At 46.8% G+C, this 25,136-nt stretch overlaps 2 protein-coding genes and 1 pseudogene across 2 annotated transcripts; all 3 read right to left on the bottom strand.

Annotated features, from left to right (window-relative positions):
- Positions 1 to 733: 733 nt before the first annotated feature.
- LOC117735859 (kelch-like protein 10) lies at positions 734 to 5,780 on the bottom strand. Its single transcript, XM_034540754.1, has 8 exons — positions 5,773 to 5,780; positions 5,624 to 5,648; positions 5,429 to 5,539; positions 3,438 to 3,526; positions 2,615 to 3,098; positions 1,620 to 2,237; positions 1,220 to 1,369; positions 734 to 1,090 (listed from the first exon to the last, which is right to left on the bottom strand). The coding sequence occupies exons 1-8, from the start codon at positions 5,778 to 5,780 to the stop codon at positions 734 to 736; spliced, it is 1,842 nt and encodes a 613-aa protein (XP_034396645.1).
- A 2,874-nt stretch (positions 5,781 to 8,654) lies between these two features.
- LOC117735854 lies at positions 8,655 to 11,856 on the bottom strand (annotated as a pseudogene).
- Positions 11,857 to 16,865: 5,009 nt separating this feature from the next.
- LOC117735853 (kelch-like protein 10) lies at positions 16,866 to 20,119 on the bottom strand. The gene is made up of 5 exons (XM_034540744.1): positions 19,922 to 20,119; positions 18,743 to 19,226; positions 17,748 to 18,365; positions 17,349 to 17,498; positions 16,866 to 17,219 (listed from the first exon to the last, which is right to left on the bottom strand). Exons 1-5 carry the CDS (start codon positions 20,047 to 20,049, stop codon positions 16,866 to 16,868), a joined length of 1,734 nt encoding a protein of 577 aa, XP_034396635.1. The 5' UTR covers positions 20,050 to 20,119.
- Between the last annotated feature and the right edge of the window lie 5,017 nt (positions 20,120 to 25,136).

Raw genomic sequence — 25,136 nt, 5'->3', positions numbered from 1 at the left:
ACGTATTCGTCAGCTATACAGCCAGCTTGACAATACATTCTCTTATGTATTTGGCAGAATTAAATGGAGGAAAATATAATTTTGTAACGCTGAAAAAGAGCACAAATTACATGCCTTTGTAAGTACAATAATACATCCTTATGCAGGATGGTCTTTGTGACCAATAGGCTTTCCTAACCCTAACAATTCATTATCAGACCATCCATTCCAGCATCAACCAAACTACTTCCTGTCTGTTCAGGTCTTGGTTAGCTAATGTTTTCGAAGATGTCCCAAACTTGACAGAACAAGGGGATTCCAATACGAATGCGATGTATTTAAAAAGGCAATGTGTGTATTCGGTGTATTTGCCGGCAGCTAGCGGGGACGATGCAGATTGCAGCCGGTTAAACTTCTTAAAGCTGTGCCAAGCGAGTAGGAGAACGAGCGATGGCCGATACGAAAATGTGATTACAAACCCGAAACACAACAATTCTTATGTTCAGATGATGATGGAGAAGCTTAGAATAAGCCCTCTAACAGCTCTGTCGTATTTAGGAGTTATTGTTGCAGTGGTGCTCAACCCTGTGTCTGCGGGTTGGACACAGTATCCTCCTCACAGAACATGCAACTTATCAGTTGCACAAACTGAAAAGTTAAAGAAAGTGACAGCAGATTAATGCACAAAGAAATGTTATTTCTCTTTTGTGGGTTTAAGTCTTAAAACTGGGTGAATGATGGCACGAGGCACAGTTCAGGATTGTTTGTCTGAGTTTGCATCCTCGTTTAAAAACGGCAGGGCGTCTCGGCTGACGACGTACTCGGCCATGTTGGGGAGCCTGGACACTACGCAGCAGCTCAGGGCACTGCGGAACATATCCATGTCACAAGCCTCCGTCCACTCATCAGTCGTCGCATCGTAGCACTCAACTTTGAAGGAGGTGGTGAAGCCGTTGAAGCCCCCGACAACGAAGAAGAGACGATCGTCGAGCACTTCGATGCCGAAGTTGCTGCGGGGAGTCAACATGGGCGACACTTCGTGCCAGCTGTTGTTCTCGGGGTCGTATGCCTCTGCGCTGCACAGACGGTTAGTGCCATCGAAGCCGCCAACCTTTGGTGAAATATATGGTGAAAGAAAAGAACACTCACACTCAACTCTTTCTGATTCATCTGTTGACTGTTGAATAAATCTCTTCACACTTCACACAAGTTGGTGTGTCACCGTTTCATGTGTACTTACTGCATAGACAAGACCTGCATATGCAACTATGCCAATTCCACTGCGCCGGCTGTTCATGAGGCTGATCATTGTCCATTGGTTGGCCTCCGGGATGTAATATTCAGCCGTTTGCAGGCACTCGTTCCCATTGAACCCTCCACAAATGTAAACCTGGGGAGAACAGGAGGGGTTTTAAGTAAAGAATCACTTCTCCTGGCTTCAACTGGTTATAAATTATACAGAGATATTTCTACTCTATTGCAAGATGATTCCCATCATCGAAGAATCGCCCTAATTGTCCAACTATTACCTCAACATAACTGCATAAGGTCCCACGGAAACAAGAATTGTGTAACTTTTCGTAATTTGGTTTCTTTTTGTTTTTTCAACAGGTAAAAAACTACTCTTTCCTTCAACCCACCCTGTTGTGCAGCGTTGTGCTGCTGGCGTCGCTCCGTTGCTCTTGCATCGGCGCGATGAGGCTCCACTGGTTGGCCTCGGGCCTGTAGCGCTCGGCGGTGCTGAGCCGCGTGCGCCCATCGAAGCCTCCCAAGGCATAGATGCATTCGTCCAGCACGGTGACGCTCACATAGCAGCGGCGGTGGCACATGGAGGCCGCCTCGTGCCAGAAGCGTGTGCTCAGGTCGAACCGGTGCACACTGTTGAAATGCTCCGCCCGGTCGAAGCCGCCGATGCAGTAGAGGCTCCCGTTGAGGACAGCCGTGCCGTGGTAGGCGCGGGGCCACTCGCAATTGTTTGTCACGTTGATCCAGTAGTTGGCGCGGACGTCGTACGCCTCAATGCCGTTGGTTCGATGGCCGCCGCTCCAGCCTCCGATGGCCAACAGGATGGCGTTTGGAAGGCGAGGGCGGGCGAGAGGGTTTCTGAGCTGAGCAACAGAGGAGTTGCTTGTCCTGATGTGACTTATGGATTTAAGGGCATCCCAGACCATTGTCGCGCTCTCAGTGTTGGTCTTCATCAGTTCATTGGGCAAAACCTTGAGCCGCATGTAGTCCATACTCATCAGGGCCAGTCGCACCTACACAGAGAGAAACGGGACAGGATCGTTAAATTGAACTTGTTGGACCGGTAACATTCTATATACAGTATATTTTAGTCTGGGAAATGTTTAATAGCGGACCGTGGAGGAATGCTTTCAAAGAAAAAACTCTGAGGAATAAGCTACATCTGGCTTTGGATACACATACACTAATAGATAGCAGGATTAACGTACTGTTAGCTTCTCTAAAACAGTTTATCTCTGAACACAAACTGAATGAAAGCACCCTGAAACTGGACTTGGTCTTGGGACTTTAATTTAAGGTGGTTAATTGACTGTTACTGCAATTGGGATAACACCACAGGCTAAAATGCTGAAGGTGTAAGTCTAAACAAAGTGACAGAAGGTTATCATACCTTAGACAAGAGCACTGCCACGTGTGCTTTCCGTTCTCCGGGTACGTGGTCGATCCAGCGAAGGACGGCCTCGAAGGCGACGCTCTCATTTCTCACGTTGAGGTCGTCTCTTTCGAGGATGTCGATGAGTTGCTGCAGGGGCAGCTGCAGGAACTCGTCATGGTAAGCGACCTCCTCGAAGTGATCGGCCATGTAGCGGTAGGCCCTGTGCTGCAGTTCGGCGGATAAGACGATGTCGGTCAACTGAAAGATGCTGATGCAGTTATCTGCACGGAGCTGCTCACCGAGGAAGTCGCAGCAAGTCTGCACGACGTCCATCACGTTGAGCTGATCAGCCGCCATTAGTAGCTCCTGCACGTTTTCTTCCGTCACCGAAACGGAGCTGGTGTACGCAAAGTCAATGATGAGCCGCATGATGTCGGGAGACATTCCCGGTATGACAAATACCTTTTTGTTTGAACTCGACCAGCGTTGGAAGAGAGCACTGTGGGGTTAAGGGGAGACGCAAAAGCAAAGGGTTGGAAACGGACTTCAGATTTTTCTTCTCACATTGTTACTGTTGCGTTCAAATAATAATAATAATATAATAATAATAATAAATAACAATGCAATCAATGTAGAATACAACACTTCATGGAAGTTGATATTTAGTTGTAATGACCTGAATGTCAGCGAGGACCTTCATTTACCCATCCTCAACCTGATAAAATGCTCCATGAACTCATTACGTATTGTGATTAGTCTCTCAGACTTTAGATCATTACCCCTTTTTATCTGCCAATTTGAAGGATATACATTCACACGCTTCAGATAATCAACTCACAGGAAGTAGGGGCTACATTTACACAGGATGACCTTGTGGATTTCAAATTCCACATCCTCCACTTTGATGACCGCGTCGCAAAATTGTCCCTCCAGCCGGAGATCGTTTAAACACAGAGTGGTCGCTCATCTTGATTTCCTTGAGCACGAGAGTTCCTTGGTTGTTGACTGGTCTCTTGAATCTAAACAGTTTTTTTGAGTCCAGGAAGGTGCAAGAATTCTAGAATTCTAATTCTTGAATGGATTCATATTACATCACTGATCAACTGAGATCATCCAATTCAACCTGTAGACAGGTTGATGCATTAAGTTATGCATTATCTAATGCTGCAACTTAATTAGTTTTATGTATGACAGATCCTCATCTGACATTGCAGAGCTGGTGAACAAGCTAAATATCCCAGGATGACAATTAAAGAAAGTCAGGTCAAGCAAAGGTCACTAAAGACCTTTCTCATCCATGCCCTCATAACCTCCAGACTTGACTACTGCAACAGCATCCTCTATGGCTCTCCCAACAAAATCCTCAATAAACTTCAATATGTTCAGAACTCTGCCACTCGACTGCTCACCTCCACCCGCCGCTATGAACACATCAACCCGTTCTTATGCAACCTCGACTGGCTCCTGTTCAAATACAGGCTGGACTTAAAAATATTACTCAATGCCCTAAACAACATGGCTCCTTCCTACCTTTCAGACCTCCTCCCCATCCAAGCCCCAACCCGTTGCCTCAGGTCCGCTGGTGCAAACACTCTGAAGACCATCAGGACCAAGCGCCAGACCTGGGGTGACAGGGCCTTATCAGCTGCTGCACCCCTCCTCTGGAACCCCCCCCTCCACATCCAACACGCTCCCATCCTATCAACATTAAAGCAAGCCCTCAAAACCCACCTCTTCAAACTCGCCTTCACCTGCTGACCCCTGCACCCTACCCTCCATTACATGACTCATTCCGCACAGCTTCTCCGGTTTTCTTCTTTACCCAAAATGTTCTGTTTGTTTTATTTGCTTCTTTGCCTTTCTATTTTTTTTGTTCCGTTTGTCTCTGTCCTATGTAAAGCGCCTTTGAGTACCCAGAAAAGCACTATATAAAATGGAAGTATATTATTAAGGGTATGCTGGATAAAGCTGAGGAAAGATCACAACACTGACTCCTGACTGGCAGGGAACAGCTATGACTTTCTATAGTAATATAATTAAATATATTGCAGTGGACTCGGCTTGGACATAATTCACAGGACAAGTGGGATGGCTTACGATATGAGTGACAGTGTGTAAGGGTTACAGGTACTGGAACTCACAAGCACGAATCAAAGGCAGATTGACAAGCAAAATACTTTTAGTGTAGTTTCAGGCATGGTCAAACATATGATGTCAGTCGAAACAAGCAAACAAATCGAAAGGGGAAGGCAAAATCCAGGGTCGACGAGACAGGCGAAACAGGGTCAGAACAGGTAGATCAGGTATGAGACAAATTTACGCTGGAGAGTTTGGCACTAACACACAAGACAATCTGGCAGAAGACAAGTACAAGTGAAGGGACCTTAGTAGTGAGGAATTAATGAGGAAATGGGCTGCAGGTGAGACGGGCATGAGGAACAGCTGAAGGGAATGAGGGATGATCAGGTGTGACGGGCAGGATCTGAAATGACATGAGAGTTAATTGACCAGGCAGACAGGGTGAAAACAGCTAATATGAAGGGGAATTTGTGATAGAACCTCCCCCTCTAGGAACGGCTCCTGACGTTCCAATGGGTTTGCGATGGAAATCCGTGATTAGGGAAGGATCGAAAAATCTTCTGCCATTAATGGAGGTACTGTTCGAGCGAATCGGTATGGACCCCATCGGGCCACTTCACCGGAGTGCACGCGGACATCGCTTTGTGTTAGTCGTCATCAGTTGTGACGGCCTTCTCCACTCCGTTTGGTTTATACCAATTCACCACGCTTCCCTTTGGGTTGTTTGGGGGCCCAGTCACTTTTCCACACCTCATGGACCGGGTGCTGCATCCGCATGCTGCATATGCTGGCGCCTACTTGGATGATGTAATCATCCACAGCACCACCTGGGCAGAGCATGTGCAGCGAGTGGACGCGGTGCTAGAGTTCATGAGACAGGCGGGTCTCACTGCCAACCTAGGGAAGTGTGCAGTTGGATGAAGGGAGGTACGGTATCTGGGGTACCACTTGGGCAGCGGGCAGGTGAGCCCTAAGATAGACAAAACAAGACAAAAACCTCAGCTGCTTGCCTACAGAATTTTCAGAAAGATGCGGTGCATCAGATACACAAGATTAAAACTACAATAAGCAAGCATACCAATAAGCAAGCATACCCGGACATGCCTGTCCGACACCCTAATGTGCGAGCCAGCAAGTTACGGCCCTTCGAAGTGTCTGTTTACATCACAAAATGCTCTCTCACCGGCCGGGATTCTTTCCCCCAAATGCAGGATTGGAGCGGCAATCTCGAACTCCGTCTGAGGACAGCCTCTCACCTTTCGGGAGGAATCAACTATTCTCTTTGCGCGTCTGTCGTCCAACGAAGTCCCAATCACATGTCCAATCCCATCCTCGTCGCCAAATGTGATTGAAATTAACCCTTCCAATTTCCCTTAGAGAAAACAAGTGTAATGTCCAAACACTTAAATGTCTTTAAGTATTTATTAAACAGAAACTTGGAATAATTCAATTGATTGACGAGAGCTCCGTCCCACAAATGGTTAGGTCTGACCCAGAAAAGATAGTGCGACATAGTCTTATACAGTCATGTTATTGATCAGGTGTTTGCCCCTCAGCCCTCCTCCCTTTCTTGCTCCTTTCTCCTTCTCACGGCGTCCATGTGAACAGACACCACCTGCTTTCCCAGATGGTGTTGTGGACATTCTTGAGAGCAGATAGATAGGGAGAGACACAATATACAAGAGGACTATACAATAATAAGATGAGCTGAACTCTATTCCCAGAGTTTGGTAACACAGTTACATTAAGGAAAAACACTAATGATAAATGTTCCACCACACCTGCTCATGACATGTTCTGAATGAATGTTCTGCCACGCCTGTCCGCGGCCCAAGACTAAAAAGGGAGTGAGGCAGATTCTGGGGCTGGCGGGTTATTACAGATGATTCATCCCAAACTTTGCAGATCTGACCAGCCCCTTGACTGACCTGACCTGGAAAGGTGCCTCAGATCCGGTCCAGTGGACAGAGCAGTGCCAGTTGGTGTTTGAGAACATAAAACAACCTCTCTGTGGGGAACCACTCCTTCATACACCTAACTTCTCTGTCCGTTTTACTCTGCAGACTGACGCATCGAACAGAGGGCCGTTTTGTCCCAACAGGTACAGGGGGTTGACCGCCCTGTTCTGTACACCAGCCGGAAGCTGTCGGAGAGCGAGAGAGAGAGGGCAGGTACAGCCCGGTGGAGAAGGAGTGCCTGGCCATCCGGTGGGTAGTCGACTCTCTGCGCTATGACCTACATGGACCCTCATTCACCCTCTGTTTGGACCACGCCTCGCTCCAATGGCTCCACCGCATGAAAGATTCCAACGCCCGGATCACTCGATGGTATCTGACTTTGCAGCCTTCTCTATTCAAGGTCATAGGCCGGGGGCGCAGATGGTCGTGGACAATCTCCTGCTCGTGTGCGTCAATCATTTTTTTAGGATTCACCAGATGCTTACAAACTCTTAGAAAACACCACAGGATAAGCATGACGTTTGTCAACAACTCTCAATAGTTGTGAAATTGGCCTTTCAAACTTTTATTAATGACTGTCTGATTGGATCGGCAATCCGTTCTCCACTGAATGGCAGCTTCTCACCCTTGGGGGATAATCATCTATTTAAGGTGCCTTCTGCCGTCCACCGGAGTCCAGATATGGGCGTCCATCCCATCCTCGTCGCCAATTTGTGGTGGAAAAAAGATGAAGACGCTCTCGGAGGGGAGATCAACATAGTCTGACCTTGTTCGCTGTGTGTGTACAATCCTTATACACGACAGGGAAGCCCCCCACCCTCCCCAGACAAAAAAACAGCTCTGTTCAATTGAATGGACGCCGACAGAGGTATACTTTGAAGTGGAGCTCAGAGTAATGTCAGCATACCCCTTTGTCTCACTGCGCCACCCTAGTCAGTCGTAATCATTCATGTTTGACTTGTGGAAAAAATTATATGAACGCTGGACATATCATAAACCATTTATATCCATTAAACACATCTGGTAACTATCATCGTTCTCAGGCTATATTATTACTCAGAGGGCATAAGGTCAGTTTTTTCCCATGACAGTGAGCATCCTCAAAAATCCCCCGTTCAGCAACAAATTTGCTATTCTGAAAGTCCACCCGTTGAAGACTGTCGGACTCCGATCAGGCTTGGCGGCTGCTCTCGATAAGGCGGAGTTTGACACCATGTAGCACCTGGGCATCATTCGCCGCTCAAATAGCCCGAGTGTACTGTCCTCACTAAAGGTTGTTGAAAACACGTATTCGTCAGCTATACAGCCAGCTTGACAATACATTCTCTTATGTATTTGGCAGAATTAAATGGAGGAAAATATAATTTTGTAACGCTGAAAAAGAGCACAAATTACATGCCTTTGTAAGTACAATAATACATCCTTATGCAGGATGGTTTTTGTGACCAATAGGCTTTCCTAACCCTAACAATTCATTATCAGACCATCCATTCCAGCATCAACCAAACTACTTCCTGTCTGTTCAGGTCTTGGTTAGCTAATGTTTTCGAAGATGTCCCAAACTTGACAGAACAAGGGGATTCCAATACGAATGTGATGTATTTAAAAAGGCAATGTGTGTATTCGGTGTATTTGCCGGCAGCTAGCGGGGACGATGCAGATTGCAGCCGGTTAAACTTCTTAAAGCTGTGCCAAGCGAGTAGGAGAACGAGCGATGGCCGATACGAAAATGTGATTACAAACCCGAAACACAACAATTCTTATGTTCAGATGATGATGGAGAAGCTTAGAATAAGCCCTCTAACAGCTCTGTCGTATTTAGGAGTTATTGTTGCAGTGGTGCTCAACCCTGTGTCTGCGGGTTGGACACAGTATCCTCCTCCCAGAACATGCAACTTATCAGTTGCACAAACTGAAAAGTTAAAGAAAGTGACAGCAGATTAATGCACAAAGAAATTTTATTTCTCTTTTGTGGGTTTAAGTCTTAAAACTGGGTGAATGATGGCACGAGGCACAGTTCAGGATTGTTTGTCTGAGTTTGCGTCCTCGTTTAAAAACGGCAGGGCGTCTCGGCTGACGACGTACTCGGCCATGTTGGGGAGCCTGGACACCACGCAGCAGCTCAGGGCACTGCGGAAAATATCCATGTCACAAGCCTCCGTCCACTCATCAGTCGTCGCGTCGTAGCACTCAACTTTGAAGGAGGTGGTGAAACCGTTGAAGCCCCCGACAACGAAGAGACGATCGTCGAGCACTTCGATGCCGAAGTTGCTGCGGGGAGTCAACATGGGCGACACTTCGTGCCAGCTGTTATTTACGGGGTTGTATGCCTCTGCGCTGCACAGACGGTTAGTGCCATCGAAGCCGCCAACCTTTGGTGAAATATATGGTGAAAGAAAAGAACACTCACACTCAACTTTCTGATTCATCTGTTGACTGTTGAATAAATCTCTTCACACAAGTTGGTGTGTCACCGTTTCATGTGTACTTACTGCATAGACAAGACCTGCATATGCAACTATGCCAATTCCACTGCGCCGGCTGTTCATGAGGCTGATCATTGTCCATTGGTTGGCCTCCGGGATGTAATATTCAGCCGTTTGCAGGCACTCGTTCCCATTGAACCCTCCACAAATGTAAACCTGGGGAGAACAGGAGGGGTTTTAAGTAAAGAATCACTTCTCCTGGCTTCAACTGGTTATAAATTATACAGAGATATTTCTACTCTATTGCAAGATGATTCCCATCATCGAAGAATCGCCCTAATTGTCCAACTATTACCTCAACATAACTGCATAAGGTCCCACGGAAACAAGAATTGTGTAACTTTTCGTAATTTGGTTTCTTTTTGTTTTTTCAACAGGTAAAAAACTACTCTTTCCTTCAACCCACCCTGTTGTGCAGCGTTGTGCTGCTGGCGTCGCTCCGTTGCTCTTGCATCGGCGAGATGAGACTCCACTGGTTGGCCTCGGGCCTGTAGCGCTCGGCGGTGCTGAGCCGCGTGCGCCCATCGAAGCCTCCCAAGGCATAGATGCATTCGTCCAGCACGGTGACGCTCACGTAGCAGCGGCGGTGGCACATGGAGGCCGCCTCGTGCCAGACGCACGTGCTCAGGTCGAACCTGCGCATGCTGTTGAAATGCTCCGCCCGGTCGAAGCCGCCGATGCAGTAGAGGCTCCCGTTGAGGATAGCCGTGCCGTGGTAGGCGCGGGGCCGCTCGCAATTGTTTGTCACGTTGATCCAGTAGTTGGCGCGGACGTCGTACGCCTCAATGCCGTTGGTTGGATCGCTACCCGCTCCAGCCTCCGATGGCCAACAGGATGGCGTCCGGCAGGCGAGGGCGGGCGAGAGGGTTGCTGAGCTGAGCAACAGAGAAGTTGCTTGTCCGGATGTGACTTATGGCTTTAAGGGCATCCCGGATCATTGTCGCGCACTCAGTGTTGGTCTTCACCAGTTCATTGGGCAAAACCTTGAGCCGCATGTAGTCCATACTCGTCAGGGCCAGTCGCACCTATACAGAGAGAAACAGGACAGGATCGTTGAATACACTATTAGATAGCAGGATTAATGTACTGTTGGCTTTGACCAGTCTCCTTTCAGAATGCTATCATATAGCGTTTTAACATTTGAAAGGGCAGCAACAAGGTTTTATTGGCTAAGACCAAGTTTATTTGTAAAACAGTTCATCTCTTAACACAAACTGAATGAAAGCTCCCTGAAACTGGACTTGGTCTTGGGACTTTAATTTAAGGTGGTTAATTGACTGTTACTGCAATTGGGATAACAGCACAGGCTAAAATGCTGAAGGTGTAAGTCTAAACAAAGTGACAGAAGGTTATCATACCTTAGACAAGAGCACTGCCACGTGTGCTTTCCGTTCTCCGGGTACGTGGTCGATCCAGCGAAGGACGGCCTCGAAGGCGACGCTCTCATTTCTCACGTTGAGGTCGTCTCTTTCGAGGATGTCGATGAGTTGCTGCAGGGGCAGCTGCAGGAACTCGTCATGGTAAGCGACCTCCTCGAAGTGATCGGCCATGTAGCGGTAGGCCCTGTGCTGCAGTTCGGCGGATAAGATGATGTCGGTCAAATGAAAGATGCCGATGCAGTTATCTGCACGGAGCTGCTCACCGAGGAAGTCGCAGCAACTCTGCACGATGTCCATCACGTTGAGCTGATCAGCCGCCATTAGTAGCTCCTGCACGTTTTCTTCCGTCACCGAAACGGAGCCGGTGTACGCAAAGTCAATGATGAGCCGCATCATGTCGGGAGACATTCCCGGTATGACGAATACCTTTTTGTTTGAACTCGACCAGCGTTGGAAGAGAGCACTGTGGGGTTATGGGGAGACGCAAAAGCAAAGGGTTGGAAACGGACTTCAGATTTTTCTTCTCACATTGTTAACAATGATGTTTTCTAGTAAGCATGAATAGAATCGACACACAACCCTGTTATGCATTAAAGGGCAATTATACAATACGTTCACCACCGGACATCATTCAGAGTGTAACTCGCAGTAAGAATGTCACAAATATTTGATATTACATTTGTATTTCATTTTGTTTTCTTTTGTGATCTCAGTGTGTTGCATCTGTGAACAGCTTCTCTGTTCCATTTGTGCGTTGAATCGACCATCTCAGTTTGCCTTAAATCAATCTGGTGACTTTTCAGAACACACAAAATACTCAATGCTACTACACTTTACTGATCTGCTTAAAAGCACATTACTATGGAACTGAGAGACTACTGTTGCGTTCAAATAATAATAATATAATAATAATGAATAACAATGCAATCAATGTAGAATACAACACTTCATGGAAGTTGATATTTAGTTGTAATGACCTGAATGTCAGCGAGGACCTTCATTTACCCATCCTCAACCTGATAAAATTCGTTTTTTATTACAAATGCTCCATGAACTCATTACGTATTGTGATTAGTCTCTCAGACTTTAGATCATTACCCCTTTTTATCTGCCAATTTGAAGGATATACATTCACACGCTTCAGATAATCAACTCACAGGAAGTAGGGGCTACATTTACACAGGATGACCTTGTGGATTTCAAATTCCACATCCTCCACTTTGATGACCGCGTCGCAAAATTGTCCCTCCAGCCGGAGATCGTTAAACACAGAGTGGTCGCTCATCTTGATTTCCTTGAGCACGAGAGTTCCTTGGTTGTTGACTGGTCTCTTGAATCTAAACAGTTTTTTTGAGTCCAGGAAGGTGCAAGAATTCTAGAATTCTAATTCTTGAATGGATTCATATTACATCACTGATCAACTGAGATCATCCAATTCAACCTGTAGACAGGTTGATGCATTAAGTTATGCATTATCTAATGCTGCAACTTAATTAGTTTTATGTATGACAGATCCTCATCTGACATTGCAGAGCTGGTGAACAAGCTAAATATCCCAGGATGACAATTAAAGAAAGTCAGGTCAAGCAAAGGTCACTAAAGACCTTTCTCATCCATGCCCTCATAACCTCCAGACTTGACTACTGCAACAGCATCCTCTATGGCTCTCCCAACAAAATCCTCAATAAACTTCAATATGTTCAGAACTCTGCCACTCGACTGCTCACCTCCACCCGCCGCTATGAACACATCAACCCGTTCTTATGCAACCTCGACTGGCTCCTGTTCAAATACAGGCTGGACTTAAAAATATTACTCAATGCCCTAAACAACATGGCTCCTTCCTACCTTTCAGACCTCCTCCCCATCCAAGCCCCAACCCGTTGCCTCAGGTCCGCTGGTGCAAACACTCTGAAGACCATCAGGACCAAGCGCCAGACCTGGGGTGACAGGGCCTTATCAGCTGCTGCACCCCTCCTCTGGAACCCCCCCCTCCACATCCAACACGCTCCCATCCTATCAACATTAAAGCAAGCCCTCAAAACCCACCTCTTCAAAGTCGCCTTCACCTGCTGACCCCTGCACCCTACCCTCCATTACATGACTCATTCCGCACAGCTTCTCCGGTTTTCTTCTTTACCCAAAATGTTCTGTTTGTTTTATTTGCTTCTTTGCCTTTCTATTTTTTTTGTTCCGTTTGTCTCTGTCCTATGTAAAGCGCCTTTGAGTACCCAGAAAAGCACTATATAAAATGGAAGTATATTATTAAGGGTATGCTGGATAAAGCTGAGCAAAGATCACAACACTGACTCCTGACTGGCAGGGAACAGCTATGACTTTCTATAGTAATATAATTAAATATATTGCAGTGGACTCGGCTTGGACATAATTCACAGGACAAGTGGGATGGCTTACGATATGAGTGACAGTGTGTAAGGGTTACAGGTACTGGAACTCACAAGCACGAATCAAAGGCAGATTGACAAGCAAAATACTTTTAGTGTAGTTTCAGGCATGGTCAAACATATGATGTCAGTCGAAACAAGCAAACAAATCGAAAGGGGAAGGCAAAATCCAGGGTCGACGAGACAGGGTCAGAACAGGTAGATCAGGTATGAGACAAATTTACGCTGGAGAGTTTGGCACTAACACACAAGACAATCTGGCAGAAGACAAGTACAAGTGAGGGGACCTTAGTAGTGAGGAATTAATGAGGAAATGGGCTGCAGGTGAGACGGGCATGAGGAACAGCTGAAGGGAATGAGGGATGATCAGGTGTGACGGGCAGGATCTGAAATGACATGAGAGTTAATTGACCAGGCAGACAGGGTGAAAACAGCTAATATGAAGGGGAATTTGTGATAGAACCTCCCCCTCTAGGAACGGCTCCTGACGTTCCAATGGGTTGCGATGGAAATCCGTGATTAGGGAAGGATCGAAAAATCTTCTGCCATTAATGGAGGTACTGTTCGAGCGAATCGGTATGGACCCCATCGGGCCACTTCACCGGAGTGCACGCGGACATCGCTTTGTGTTAGTCGTCATCAGTTGTGACGGCCTTCTCCACTCCGTTTGGTTTATACCAATTCACCACGCTTCCCTTTGGGTTGTTTGGGGGCCCAGTCACTTTTCAACACCTCATGGACCGGGTGCTGCATCCGCATGCTGCATATGCTGGCGCCTACTTGGATGATGTAATCATCCACAGCACCACCTGGGCAGAGCATGTGCAGCGAGTGGACGCGGTGCTAGAGTTCATGAGACAGGCGGGTCTCACTGCCAACCTAGGGAAGTGTGCAGTTGGATGAAGGGAGGTACGGTATCTGGGGTACCACTTGGGCAGCGGGCAGGTGAGCCCTAAGATAGACAAAACAAGACAAAAACCTCAGCTGCTTGCCTACAGAATTTTCAGAAAGATGCGGTGCATCAGATACACAAGATTAAACCTACAATAAGCAAGCATACCAATAAGCAAGCATACCCGGACATGCCTGTCCGACACCCTAATGTGCGAGCCAGCAAGTTACGGCCCTTCGAAGTGTCTGTTTACATCACAAAATGCTCTCTCACCGGCCGGGATTCTTTCCCCCAAATGCAGGATTGGAGCGGCAATCTCGAACTCCGTCTGAGGACAGCCTCTCACCTTTTGGGAGGAATCAACTATTCTCTTTGCGCGTCTGTCGTCCAACGAAGTCCCAATCACATGTCCAATCCCATCCTCGTCGCCAAATGTGATTGAAATTAACCCTTCCAATTTCCCTTAGAGAAAACAAGTGTAATGTCCAAACACTTAAATGTCTTTAAGTATTTATTAAACAGAAACTTGGAATAATTCAATTGATTGACGAGAGCTACGTCCCACAAATGGTTAGGTCTGACCCAGAAAAGATAGTGCGACATAGTCTTATACAGTCATGTTATTGATCAGGTGTTTGCCCCTCAGCCCTCCTCCCTTTCTTGCTCCTTTCTCCTTCTCACAGCGTCCATGTGAACAGACACCACCTGCTTTCCCAGATGGTGTTGTGGACATTCTTGAGAGCAGATAGATAGGGAGAGACACAATATACAAGAGGACTATACAATAATAAGATGAGCTGAACTCTATTCCCAGAGTTTGGTAACACAGTTACATTAAGGATAAACACTAATGATAAATGTTCCACCACACCTGCTCATGACATGTTCTGAATGAATGTTCTGCCACGCCTGTCCGCGGCCCAAGACTAAAAAGGGAGTGAGGCAGATTCTGGGGCTGGCGGGTTATTACAGATGATTCATCCCAAACTTTGCAGATCTGACCAGCCCCTTGACTGACCTGACCTGGAAAGGTGCCTCAGATCCGGTCCAGTGGACAGAGCAGTGCCAGTTGGTGTTTGAGAACATAAAACAACCTCTCTGTGGGGAACCACTCCTTCATACACCTAACTTCTCTGTCCGTTTTACTCTGCAGACTGACGCATCGAACAGAGGGCCGTTTTGTCCCAACAGGTACAGGGGGTTGACCGCCCTGTTCTGTACACCAGCCGGAAGCTGTCGGAGAGCGAGAGAGAGAGGGCAGGTACAGCCCGGTGGAGAAGGAGTGCCTGGCCATCCGGTGGGTAGTCGACTCTCTGCGCTATGACCTACATGGACCCTCATTCACCCTCTGTTTGGACCACACCTCGCTCCAATGGCTCCACCGCATGAAAGATTCCAATGCCCGGATCACTCGATGGTATCTGACTTTGCAGCCTTCTCTATTCAAGGTCATAGGCCGGGGGCGCAGATGGTCGTGGACGATCTCCTGCTTGTGTGCGTCAATCATTTTTTTAGGATTCACCAGATGCTTACAAACTCTTAGAAAACACCACAGGATAAGCATGACGTTTGTCAACAACTCTCAATAGTTGTGAAATAGGCCTTTCCAACTTTTACTCATGACTGTCTGATTGGATCGGCAATCCGTTCTCCACTGAATGGCAGCTTCTCACCTTCGGGGGAATAATCATCTATTTAAGGCGCCTTCTGCCGTCCACCGGAGTCCAGATATGGGCGTCCATCCCATCCTCGTCGCCAATTTGTGGTGGAAAAAAGATGAAGATGCTCTCGGAGGGGAGATCAACATAGTCTGACCTTGTTCGCTGTGTGTGTACAATCCTTATACACGACAGGGAAGCCCCCCACCCTCCCCAGACAAAAAAACAGCTCTGTTCAATTGAATGGACGCCGACAGAGGTATACTTTGAAGTGGAGCTCAGAGTAATGTCAGCATACCCCTTTGTCTCACTGCGCCACCCTAGTCAGTCGTAATCATTCATGTTTGACTTGTGGAAAAAATTATATGAACGCTGGACATATCATAAACCATTTATATCCATTAAACACATCTGGTAACTATCATCGTTCTCAGGCTATATTATTACTCAGAGGGCATAAGGTCAGTTTTTTCCCATGACAGTGAGCATCCTCAAAAATCCCCCGTTCAGCAACAAATTTGCTATTCTGAAAGTCCACCCGTTGAAGACTGTCGGACTCCGATCAGGCTTGGCGGCTGCTCTCGATAAGGCGGAGTTTGACACCATGTAGCACCTGGGCATCATTCGCCGCTCAAATAGCCCGAGTGTACTGTCCTCACTAAAGGTTGTTGAAAACACGTATTCGTCAGCTATACAGCCAGCTTGACAATACATTCTCTTATGTATTTGGCAGAATTAAATGGAGGAAAATATAATTTTGTAACGCTGAAAAAGAGCACAAATTACATGCCTTTGTAAGTACAATAATACATCCTTATGCAGGATGGTCTTTGTGACCAATAGGCTTTCCTAACCCTAACAATTCATTATCAGACCATCCATTCCAGCATCAACCAAACTACTTCCTGTCTGTTCAGGTCTTGGTTAGCTAATGTTTTCGAAGATGTCCCAAACTTGACAGAACAAGGGGATTCCAATACGAATGCGATTTATTTAAAAAGGCAATGTGTGTATTCGGTGTATTTGCCGGCAGCTAGCGGGGACGATGCAGATTGCAGCCGGTTAAACTTCTCAAAGCTGTGCCAAGCGAGTAGGAGAACGAGCGATGGCCGATACGAAAATGTGATTACAAACCCGAAACACAACAATTCTTATGTTCAGATGATGATGGAGAAGCTTAGAATAAGCCCTCTAACAGCTCTGTCGTATTTAGGAGTTATTGTTGCAGTGGTGCTCAACCCTGTGTCTGCGGGTTGGACACAGTATCCTCCTCCCAGAACATGCAACTTATCAGTTGCACAAACTGAAAAGTTAAAGAAAGTGACAGCAGATTAATGCACAAAGAAATTTTATTTCTCTTTTGTGGGTTTAAGTCTTAAAACTGGGTGAATGATGGCACGAGGCACAGTTCAGGATTGTTTGTCTGAGTTTGCGTCCTCGTTTAAAAACGGCAGGGCGTCTCGGCTGACGACGTACTCGGCCATGTTGGGGAGCCTGGACACCACGCAGCAGCTCAGGGCACTGCGTGAAATATTCATGTCACAAGCCTCCGTCCACTCATCAGTCGTCGCGTCGTAGCACTCGACGTTGTAGGAGGTGGTGAAGCCGTTGAAGCCCCCGACAACGAAGAGCCGATCGTCGAGCACTTCGATGCCGAAGTTGCTGCGGGGAGTCAACATGGGCGACACTTCGTGCCAGCTGTTATTTACGGGGTTGTATGCCTCTGCGCTGCACAGACGGTTAGTGCCATCGAAGCCGCCAACCTTTGGTGAAATTTATGGTGAAAGAAAAGAACACTCACACTCAACTCTTTCTGATTCATCTGTTGACTGTTGAATAAATCTCTTCACACTTCACACAAGTTGGTGTGTCACCGTTTCATGTGTACTTACTGCATAGACAAGACCTGCATATGCAACTATGCCAATTCCACTGCGCCGGCTGTTCATGAGGCTGATCATTGTCCATTGGTTGGCCTCCGGGATGTAATATTCAGCCGTTTGCAGGCACTCGTTCCCATTGAACCCTCCACAAATGTAAACCTGGGGAGAACAGGAGGGGTTTTAAGTAAAGAATCACTTCTCCTGGCTTCAACTGGTTATAAATTATACAGAGATATTTCTACTCTATTGCAAGATGAATCCCATCATCGAAGAATCGCCCTAATTGTCCAACTATTACCTCAACATAACTGCATAAGGTCCCACGGAAACAAGAATTGTGTAACTTTTCGTAATTTGGTTTATTTTGTTTTTTCAACAGGTAAAAAACTACTCTTTCCTTCAACCCACCCTGTTGTGCAGCGTTGTGCTGCTGGCGTCGCTCCGTTGCTCTTGCATCGGCGCGATGAGGCTCCACTGGTTGGCCTCGGGCCTGTAGCGCTCGGCGGTGCTGAGCCGCGTGCGCCCATCGAAGCCTCCCAAGGCATAGATGCATTCGTCCAGCACAGTGACGCTCACGTAGCAGCGGCGGTGGCACATGGAGGCCGCCTCGTGCCAGACGCGCGTGCTCAGGTCTAACCGGTGCACGCTGTTGAAATGCTCCGCCCGGTCAAAGCCGCCGATGCAGTAGAGGCTCCCGTTGAGGACAGCCGTGCCGTGGTAGGCGCGGGGCCGCTCGCAATTGTTTGTCACGTTGATCCAGTAGTTGGCGCGGACGTCGTACGCCTCAATGCCGTTGGTTGGATGGCCGCCGCTCCAGCCTCCGATGGCCAACAGGATGGCATTCGGAAGGCGAGGGCGGGCGAGAGGGTTTCTGAGCTGAGCAACAGAGGAGTTGCTTGTCCTGATGTGACTTATGGATTTAAGGGCATCCCAGACCATTGTCGCGCACTCAGTGTTGGTCTTCACCAGCTCATTGGAGAAAACCTTGAGCCGCATGTAGTCCATACTCGTCAGGGCCAGTCGCACCTATACAGAGAGAAACGGGACAGGATCGTTAAATTGAACTTGTTGGACCGGTAACATTCTATATACAGTATATTTTAGTCTGGGAAATGTTTAATAGCGGACCGTGGAGGAATGCTTTCAAAGAAAAAACTCTGAGGAATAAGCTACATCTGGCTTTGGATACACATACACTAATAGATAGCAGGATTAACGTACTGTTAGCTTCTCTAAAACAGTTTGTCTCTGAACACAAACTGAATGAAAGCACCCTGAAACTGGACTTGGTCTTGGGACTTTAATTTAAGGTGGTTAATTGACTGTTACTGCAATTGGGATAACACCACAGGCTAAAATGCTGAAGGTGTAAGTCTAAACAAAGTGACAGAAGGTTATCATACCTTAGACAAGAGCACTGCCACGTGTGCTTTCCGTTCTCCGGGTACGTGGTCGATCCAGCGAAGGACGGCCTCGAAGGCGACGCTCTCATTTCTCACGTTGAGGTCGTCTCTTTCGAGGATGTCGATGAGTTGCTGCAGGGGCAGCTGCAGGAACTCGTCATGGTAAGCGACCTCCTCGAAGTGATCGGCCATGTAGCGGTAGGCCCTGTGCTGCAGTTCGGCGGATAAGACGATGTCGGTCAACTGAAAGATGCCGATGCAGTTATCTGCACGGAGCTGCTCACCGAGGAAGTCGCAGCAAGTCTGCACGACGTACATCACGTTGAGTTGATAAGCCGCCATTAGTAGCTCCTGCACGTTTTCTTCCGTCACCGAAACGGAGCCGGTGTACGCAAAGTCAATGATGAGCCGCATCATGTCGGGAGACATTCCCGGTATGACGAATACCTTTTTGTTTGAACTCGACCAGCGTTGGAAGAGAGCACTGTGGGGTTATGGGGAGACGCAAAAGCAAAGGGTTGGAAACGGACTTCAGATTTTTCTTCTCACATTGTTAACAATGATGTTTTCTAGTAAGCATGAATAGAATCAACACACAACCCTGTTATGCATTAAAGGAGAATTATACAATACGTTCACCACCGGACATCATTCAGAGTGTAACTCGCAGTAAGAATGTCACAAATATTTGATATTACATTTGTATTTCATTTTTGTTTTCTTTTGTGATCTCAGTGTTTTGCATCTGTGAACAGCTTCTCTGTTCCATTTGTGCGTTGAATCGACCATCTCAGTTTGCCTTAAATCAATCTGGTGACTTTTCAGAACACACAAAATACTCAATGCTACTACACTTTACTGATCTGCTTAAAAGCACATTACTATGGAACTGAGAGACTACTGTTGCGTTCAAATAATAATAATATAATAATAATGAATAACAATGCAATCAATGTAGAATACAACACTTCATGGAAGTTGATATTTAGTTGTAATGACCTGAATGTCAGCGAGGACCTTCATTTACCCATCCTCAACCTGATAAAATTCGTTTTTTATTACAAATGCTCCATGAACTCATTACGTATTGTGATTAGTCTCTCAGACTTTAGATCATTACCCCTTTTTATCTGCCAATTTGAAGGATATACATTCACACGCTTCAGATAATCAACTCACAGGAAGTAGGGGCTACATTTACACAGGATGACCTTGTGGATTTCAAATTCCACATCCTCCACTTTGATGACCGCGTCGCAAAATTGTCCCTCCAGCCGGAGATCGTTAAACACAGAGTGGTCGCTCATCTTGATTTCCTTGAGCACGAGAGTTCCTTGGTTGTTGACTGGTCTCTTGAATCTAAACAGTTTTTTTGAGTCCAGGAAGGTGCAAGAATTCTAGAATTCTAATTCTTGAATGGATTCATATTACATCACTGATCAACTGAGATCATCCAATTCAACCTGTAGACAGGTTGATGCATTAAGTTATGCATTATCTAATGCTGCAACTTAATTAGTTTTATGTATGACAGATCCTCATCTGACATTGCAGAGCTGGTGAACAAGCTAAATATCCCAGGATGACAATTAAAGAAAGTCAGGTCAAGCAAAGGTCACTAAAGACCTTTCTCATCCATGCCCTCATAACCTCCAGACTTGACTACTGCAACAGCATCCTCTATGGCTCTCCCAACAAAATCCTCAATAAACTTCAATATGTTCAGAACTCTGCCACTCGACTGCTCACCTCCACCCGCCGCTATGAACACATCAACCCGTTCTTATGCAACCTCGACTGGCTCCTGTTCAAATACAGGCTGGACTTAAAAATATTACTCAATGCCCTAAACAACATGGCTCCTTCCTACCTTTCAGACCTCCTCCCCATCCAAGCCCCAACCCGTTGCCTCAGGTCCGCTGGTGCAAACACTCTGAAGACCATCAGGACCAAGCGCCAGACCTGGGGTGACAGGGCCTTATCAGCTGCTGCACCCCTCCTCTGGAACCCCCCCCTCCACATCCAACACGCTCCCATCCTATCAACATTAAAGCAAGCCCTCAAAACCCACCTCTTCAAAGTCGCCTTCACCTGCTGACCCCTGCACCCTACCCTCCATTACATGACTCATTCCGCACAGCTTCTCCGGTTTTCTTCTTTACCCAAAATGTTCTGTTTGTTTTATTTGCTTCTTTGCCTTTTTTTTTTTTTGTTCCGTTTGTCTCTGTCCTATGTAAAGCGCCTTTGAGTACCCAGAAAAGCACTATATAAAATGGAAGTATATTATTAAGGGTATGCTGGATAAAGCTGAGCAAAGATCACAACACTGACTCCTGACTGGCAGGGAACAGCTATGACTTTCTATAGTAATATAATTAAATATATTGCAGTGGACTCGGCTTGGACATAATTCACAGGACAAGTGGGATGGCTTACGATATGAGTGACAGTGTGTAGGGGTTACAGGTACTGGAACTCACAAGCACGAATCAAAGGCAGATTGACAAGCAAAATACTTTTAGTGTAGTTTCAGGCATGGTCAAACATATGATGTCAGTCGAAACAAGCAAACAAATCGAAAGGGGAAGGCAAAATCCAGGGTCGACGAGACAGGCGAAACAGGGTCAGAACAGGTAGATCAGGTATGAGACAAATTTACGCTGGAGAGTTTGGCACTAACACACAAGACAATCTGGCAGAAGACAAGTACAAGTGAAGGGACCTTAGTAGTGAGGAATTAATGAGGAAATGGGCTGCAGGTGAGACGGGCATGAGGAACAGCTGAAGGGAATGAGGGATGATCAGGTGTGACGGGCAGGATCTGAAATGACATGAGAGTTAATTGACCAGGCAGACAGGGTGAAAACAGCTAATATGAAGGGGAATTTGTGATAGAACCTCCCCCTCTAGGAACGGCTCCTGACGTTCCAATGGGTTGCGATGGAAATCCGTGATTAGGGAAGGATCGAAAAATCTTCTGCCATTAATGGAGGTACTGTTCGAGCGAATCGGTATGGACCCCATCGGGCCACTTCACCGGAGTGCACGCGGACATCGCTTTGTGTTAGTCGTCATCAGTTGTGACGGCCTTCTCCACTCCGTTTGGTTTATACCAATTCACCACGCTTCCCTTTGGGTTGTTTGGGGGCCCAGTCACTTTTCCACACCTCATGGACCGGGTGCTGCATCCGCATGCTGCATATGCTGGCGCCTACTTGGATGATGTAATCATCCACAGCACCACCTGGGCAGAGCATGTGCAGCGAGTGGACGCGGTGCTAGAGTTCATGAGACAGGCGGGTCTCACTGCCAACCTAGGGAAGTGTGCAGTTGGATGAAGGGAGGTACGGTATCTGGGGTACCACTTGGGCAGCGGGCAGGTGAGCCCTAAGATAGACAAAACAAGACAAAAACCTCAGCTGCTTGCCTACAGAATTTTCAGAAAGATGCGGTGCATCAGATACACAAGATTAAAACTACAATAAGCAAGCATACCAATAAGCAAGCATACCCGGACATGCCTGTCCGACACCCTAATGTGCGAGCCAGCAAGTTACGGCCCTTCGAAGTGTCTGTTTACATCACAAAATGCTCTCTCACCGGCCGGGATTCTTTCCCCCAAATGCAGGATTGGAGCGGCAATCTCGAACTCCGTCTGAGGACAGCCTCTCACCTTTCGGGAGGAATCAACTATTCTCTTTGCGCGTCTGTCGTCCAACGAAGTCCCAATCACATGTCCAATCCCATCCTCGTCGCCAAATGTGATTGAAATTAACCCTTCCAATTTCCCTTAGAGAAAACAAGTGTAATGTCCAAACACTTAAATGTCTTTAAGTATTTATTAAACAGAAACTTGGAATAATTCAATTGATTGACGAGAGCTCCGTCCCACAAATGGTTAGGTCTGACCCAGAAAAGATAGTGCGACATAGTCTTATACAGTCATGTTATTGATCAAGTGTTTGCCCCTCAGCCCTCCTCCCTTTCTTGCTCCTTTCTCCTTCTCACGGCGTCCATGTGAACAGACACCACCTGCTTTCCCAGATGGTGTTGTGGACATTCTTGAGAGCAGATAGATAGGGAGAGACACAATATACAAGAGGACTATACAATAATAAGATGAGCTGAACTCTATTCCCAGAGTTTGGTAACACAGTTACATTAAGGAAAAACACTAATGATAAATGTTCCACCACACCTGCTCATGACATGTTCTGAATGAATGTTCTGCCACGCCTGTCCGCGGCCCAAGACTAAAAAGGGAGTGAGGCAGATTCTGGGGCTGGCGGGTTATTACAGATGATTCATCCCAAACTTTGCAGATCTGACCAGCCCCTTGACTGACCTGACCTGGAAAGGTGCCTCAGATCCGGTCCAGTGGACAGAGCAGTGCCAGTTGGTGTTTGAGAACATAAAACAACCTCTCTGTGGGGAACCACTCCTTCATACACCTAACTTCTCTGTCCGTTTTACTCTGCAGACTGACGCATCGAACAGAGGGCCGTTTTGTCCCAACAGGTACAGGGGGTTGACCGCCCTGTTCTGTACACCAGCCGGAAGCTGTCGGAGAGCGAGGGAGAGAGGGCAGGTACAGCCCGGTGGAGAAGGAGTGCCTGGCCATCCGGTGGGTAGTCGACTCTCTGCGCTATGACCTCCATGGACCCTCATTCACCCTCTGTTTGGACCACGCCTCGCTCCAATGGCTCCACCGCATGAAAGATTCCAACGCCCGGATCACTCGATGGTATCTGACTTTGCAGCCTTCTCTATTCAAGGTCATAGGCCGGGGGCGCAGATGGTCGTGGACAATCTCCTGCTCGTGTGCGTCAATCATTTTTTTAGGATTCACCAGATGCTTACAAACTCTTAGAAAACACCACAGGATAAGCATGACGTTTGTCAACAACTCTCAATAGTTGTGAAATTGGCCTTTCAAACTTTTATTAATGACTGTCTGATTGGATCGGCAATCCGTTCTCCACTGAATGGCAGCTTCTCACCCTTGGGGGAATAATCATCTATTTAAGGTGCCTTCTGCCGTCCACCGGAGTCCAGATATGGGCGTCCATCCCATCCTCGTCGCCAATTTGTGGTGGAAAAAAGATGAAGACGCTCTCGGAGGGGAGATCAACATAGTCTGACCTTGTTCGCTGTGTGTGTACAATCCTTATACACAACAGGGAAGCCCCCCACCCTCCCCAGACAAAAAAACAGCTCTGTTCAATTGAATGGACGCCGACAGAGGTATACTTTGAAGTGGAGCTCAGAGTAATGTCAGCATACCCCTTTGTCTCACTGCGCCACCCTAGTCAGTCGTAATCATTCATGTTTGACTTGTGGAAAAAATTATATGAACGCTGGACATATCATAAACCATTTATATCCATTAAACACATCTGGTAACTATCATCGTTCTCAGGCTATATTATTACTCAGAGGGCATAAGGTCAGTTTTTTCCCATGACAGTGAGCATCCTCAAAAATCCCCCGTTCAGCAACAAATTTGCTATTCTGAAAGTCCACCCGTTGAAGACTGTCGGACTCCGATCAGGCTTGGCGGCTGCTCTCGATAAGGCGGAGTTTGACACCATGGAGCACCTGGGCATCATTCGCCGCTCAAATAGCCCGAGTGTACTGTCCTCACTAAAGGTTGTTGAAAACACGTATTCGTCAGCTATACAGCCAGCTTGACAATACATTCTCTTATGTATTTGGCAGAATTAAATGGAGGAAAATATAATTTTGTAACGCTGAAAAAGAGCACAAAACACATGCCTTTGTAAGTACAATAATACATCCTTATGCAGGATGGTTTTTGTGACCAATAGGCTTTCCTAACCCTAACAATTCATTATCAGACCATCCATTCCAGCATCAACCAAACTACTTCCTGTCTGTTCAGGTCTTGGTTAGCTAATGTTTTCGAAGATGTCCCAAACTTGACAGAACAAGGGGATTCCAATACGAATGTGATGTATTTAAAAAGGCAATGTGTGTATTCGGTGTATTTGCCGGCAGCTAGCGGGGACGATGCAGATTGCAGCCGGTTAAACTTCTTAAAGCTGTGCCAAGCGAGTAGGAGAACGAGCGATGGCCGATACGAAAATGTGATTACAAACCCGAAACACAACAATTCTTATGTTCAGATGATGATGGAGAAGCTTAGAATAAGCCCTCTAACAGCTCTGTCGTATTTAGGAGTTATTGTTGCAGTGGTGCTCAACCCTGTGTCTGCGGGTTGGACACAGTATCCTCCTCACAGAACATGCAACTTATCAGTTGCACAAACTGAAAAGTTAAAGAAAGTGACAGCAGATTAATGCACAAAGAAATTTTATTTCTCTTTTGTGGGTTTAAGTCTTAAAACTGGGTGAATGATGGCACGAGGCACAGT

This window comes from Cyclopterus lumpus, chromosome 9 (assembly GCF_009769545.1).
Source record: "Cyclopterus lumpus isolate fCycLum1 chromosome 9, fCycLum1.pri, whole genome shotgun sequence".
NCBI lineage: Eukaryota > Metazoa > Chordata > Actinopteri > Perciformes > Cyclopteridae > Cyclopterus > Cyclopterus lumpus.
The sequence above is the reverse complement of the archived record's forward strand: the minus strand, read 5'-3'. Positions and strand labels throughout refer to the sequence as shown.

What these genes read in the sequence shown, in the direction of transcription:
- LOC117735859 (XM_034540754.1), bottom strand. An exon ending in TGCAGCACCCGGTCCATGAG is followed by an intron (nt 3,527 to 5,428) that starts GTGTGGAAAAGT and finishes CTCCGGCTGGAG; the next exon opens with GGACAATTTTGCGACGCGGT. An exon ending in AAATGTAGCCCCTACTTCCT is followed by an intron (nt 3,099 to 3,437) that starts GTGAGTTGATTA and finishes TTAACCCCACAG; the next exon opens with TGCTCTCTTCCAACGCTGGT.
- LOC117735853 (XM_034540744.1), bottom strand. Translation starts at nt 20,049, where the DNA reads ATGAGCGACCACTCTGTGTTTAACGATCTCCGGCTGGAGGGACAATTT. An exon ending in GCACAACGCTGCACAACAGG is followed by an intron (nt 17,499 to 17,747) that starts GTGGGTTGAAGG and finishes TGTTCTCCCCAG; the next exon opens with GTTTACATTTGTGGAGGGTT. An exon ending in ATGCAGGTCTTGTCTATGCA is followed by an intron (nt 17,220 to 17,348) that starts GTAAGTACACAT and finishes ATTTCACCAAAG; the next exon opens with GTTGGCGGCTTCGATGGCAC.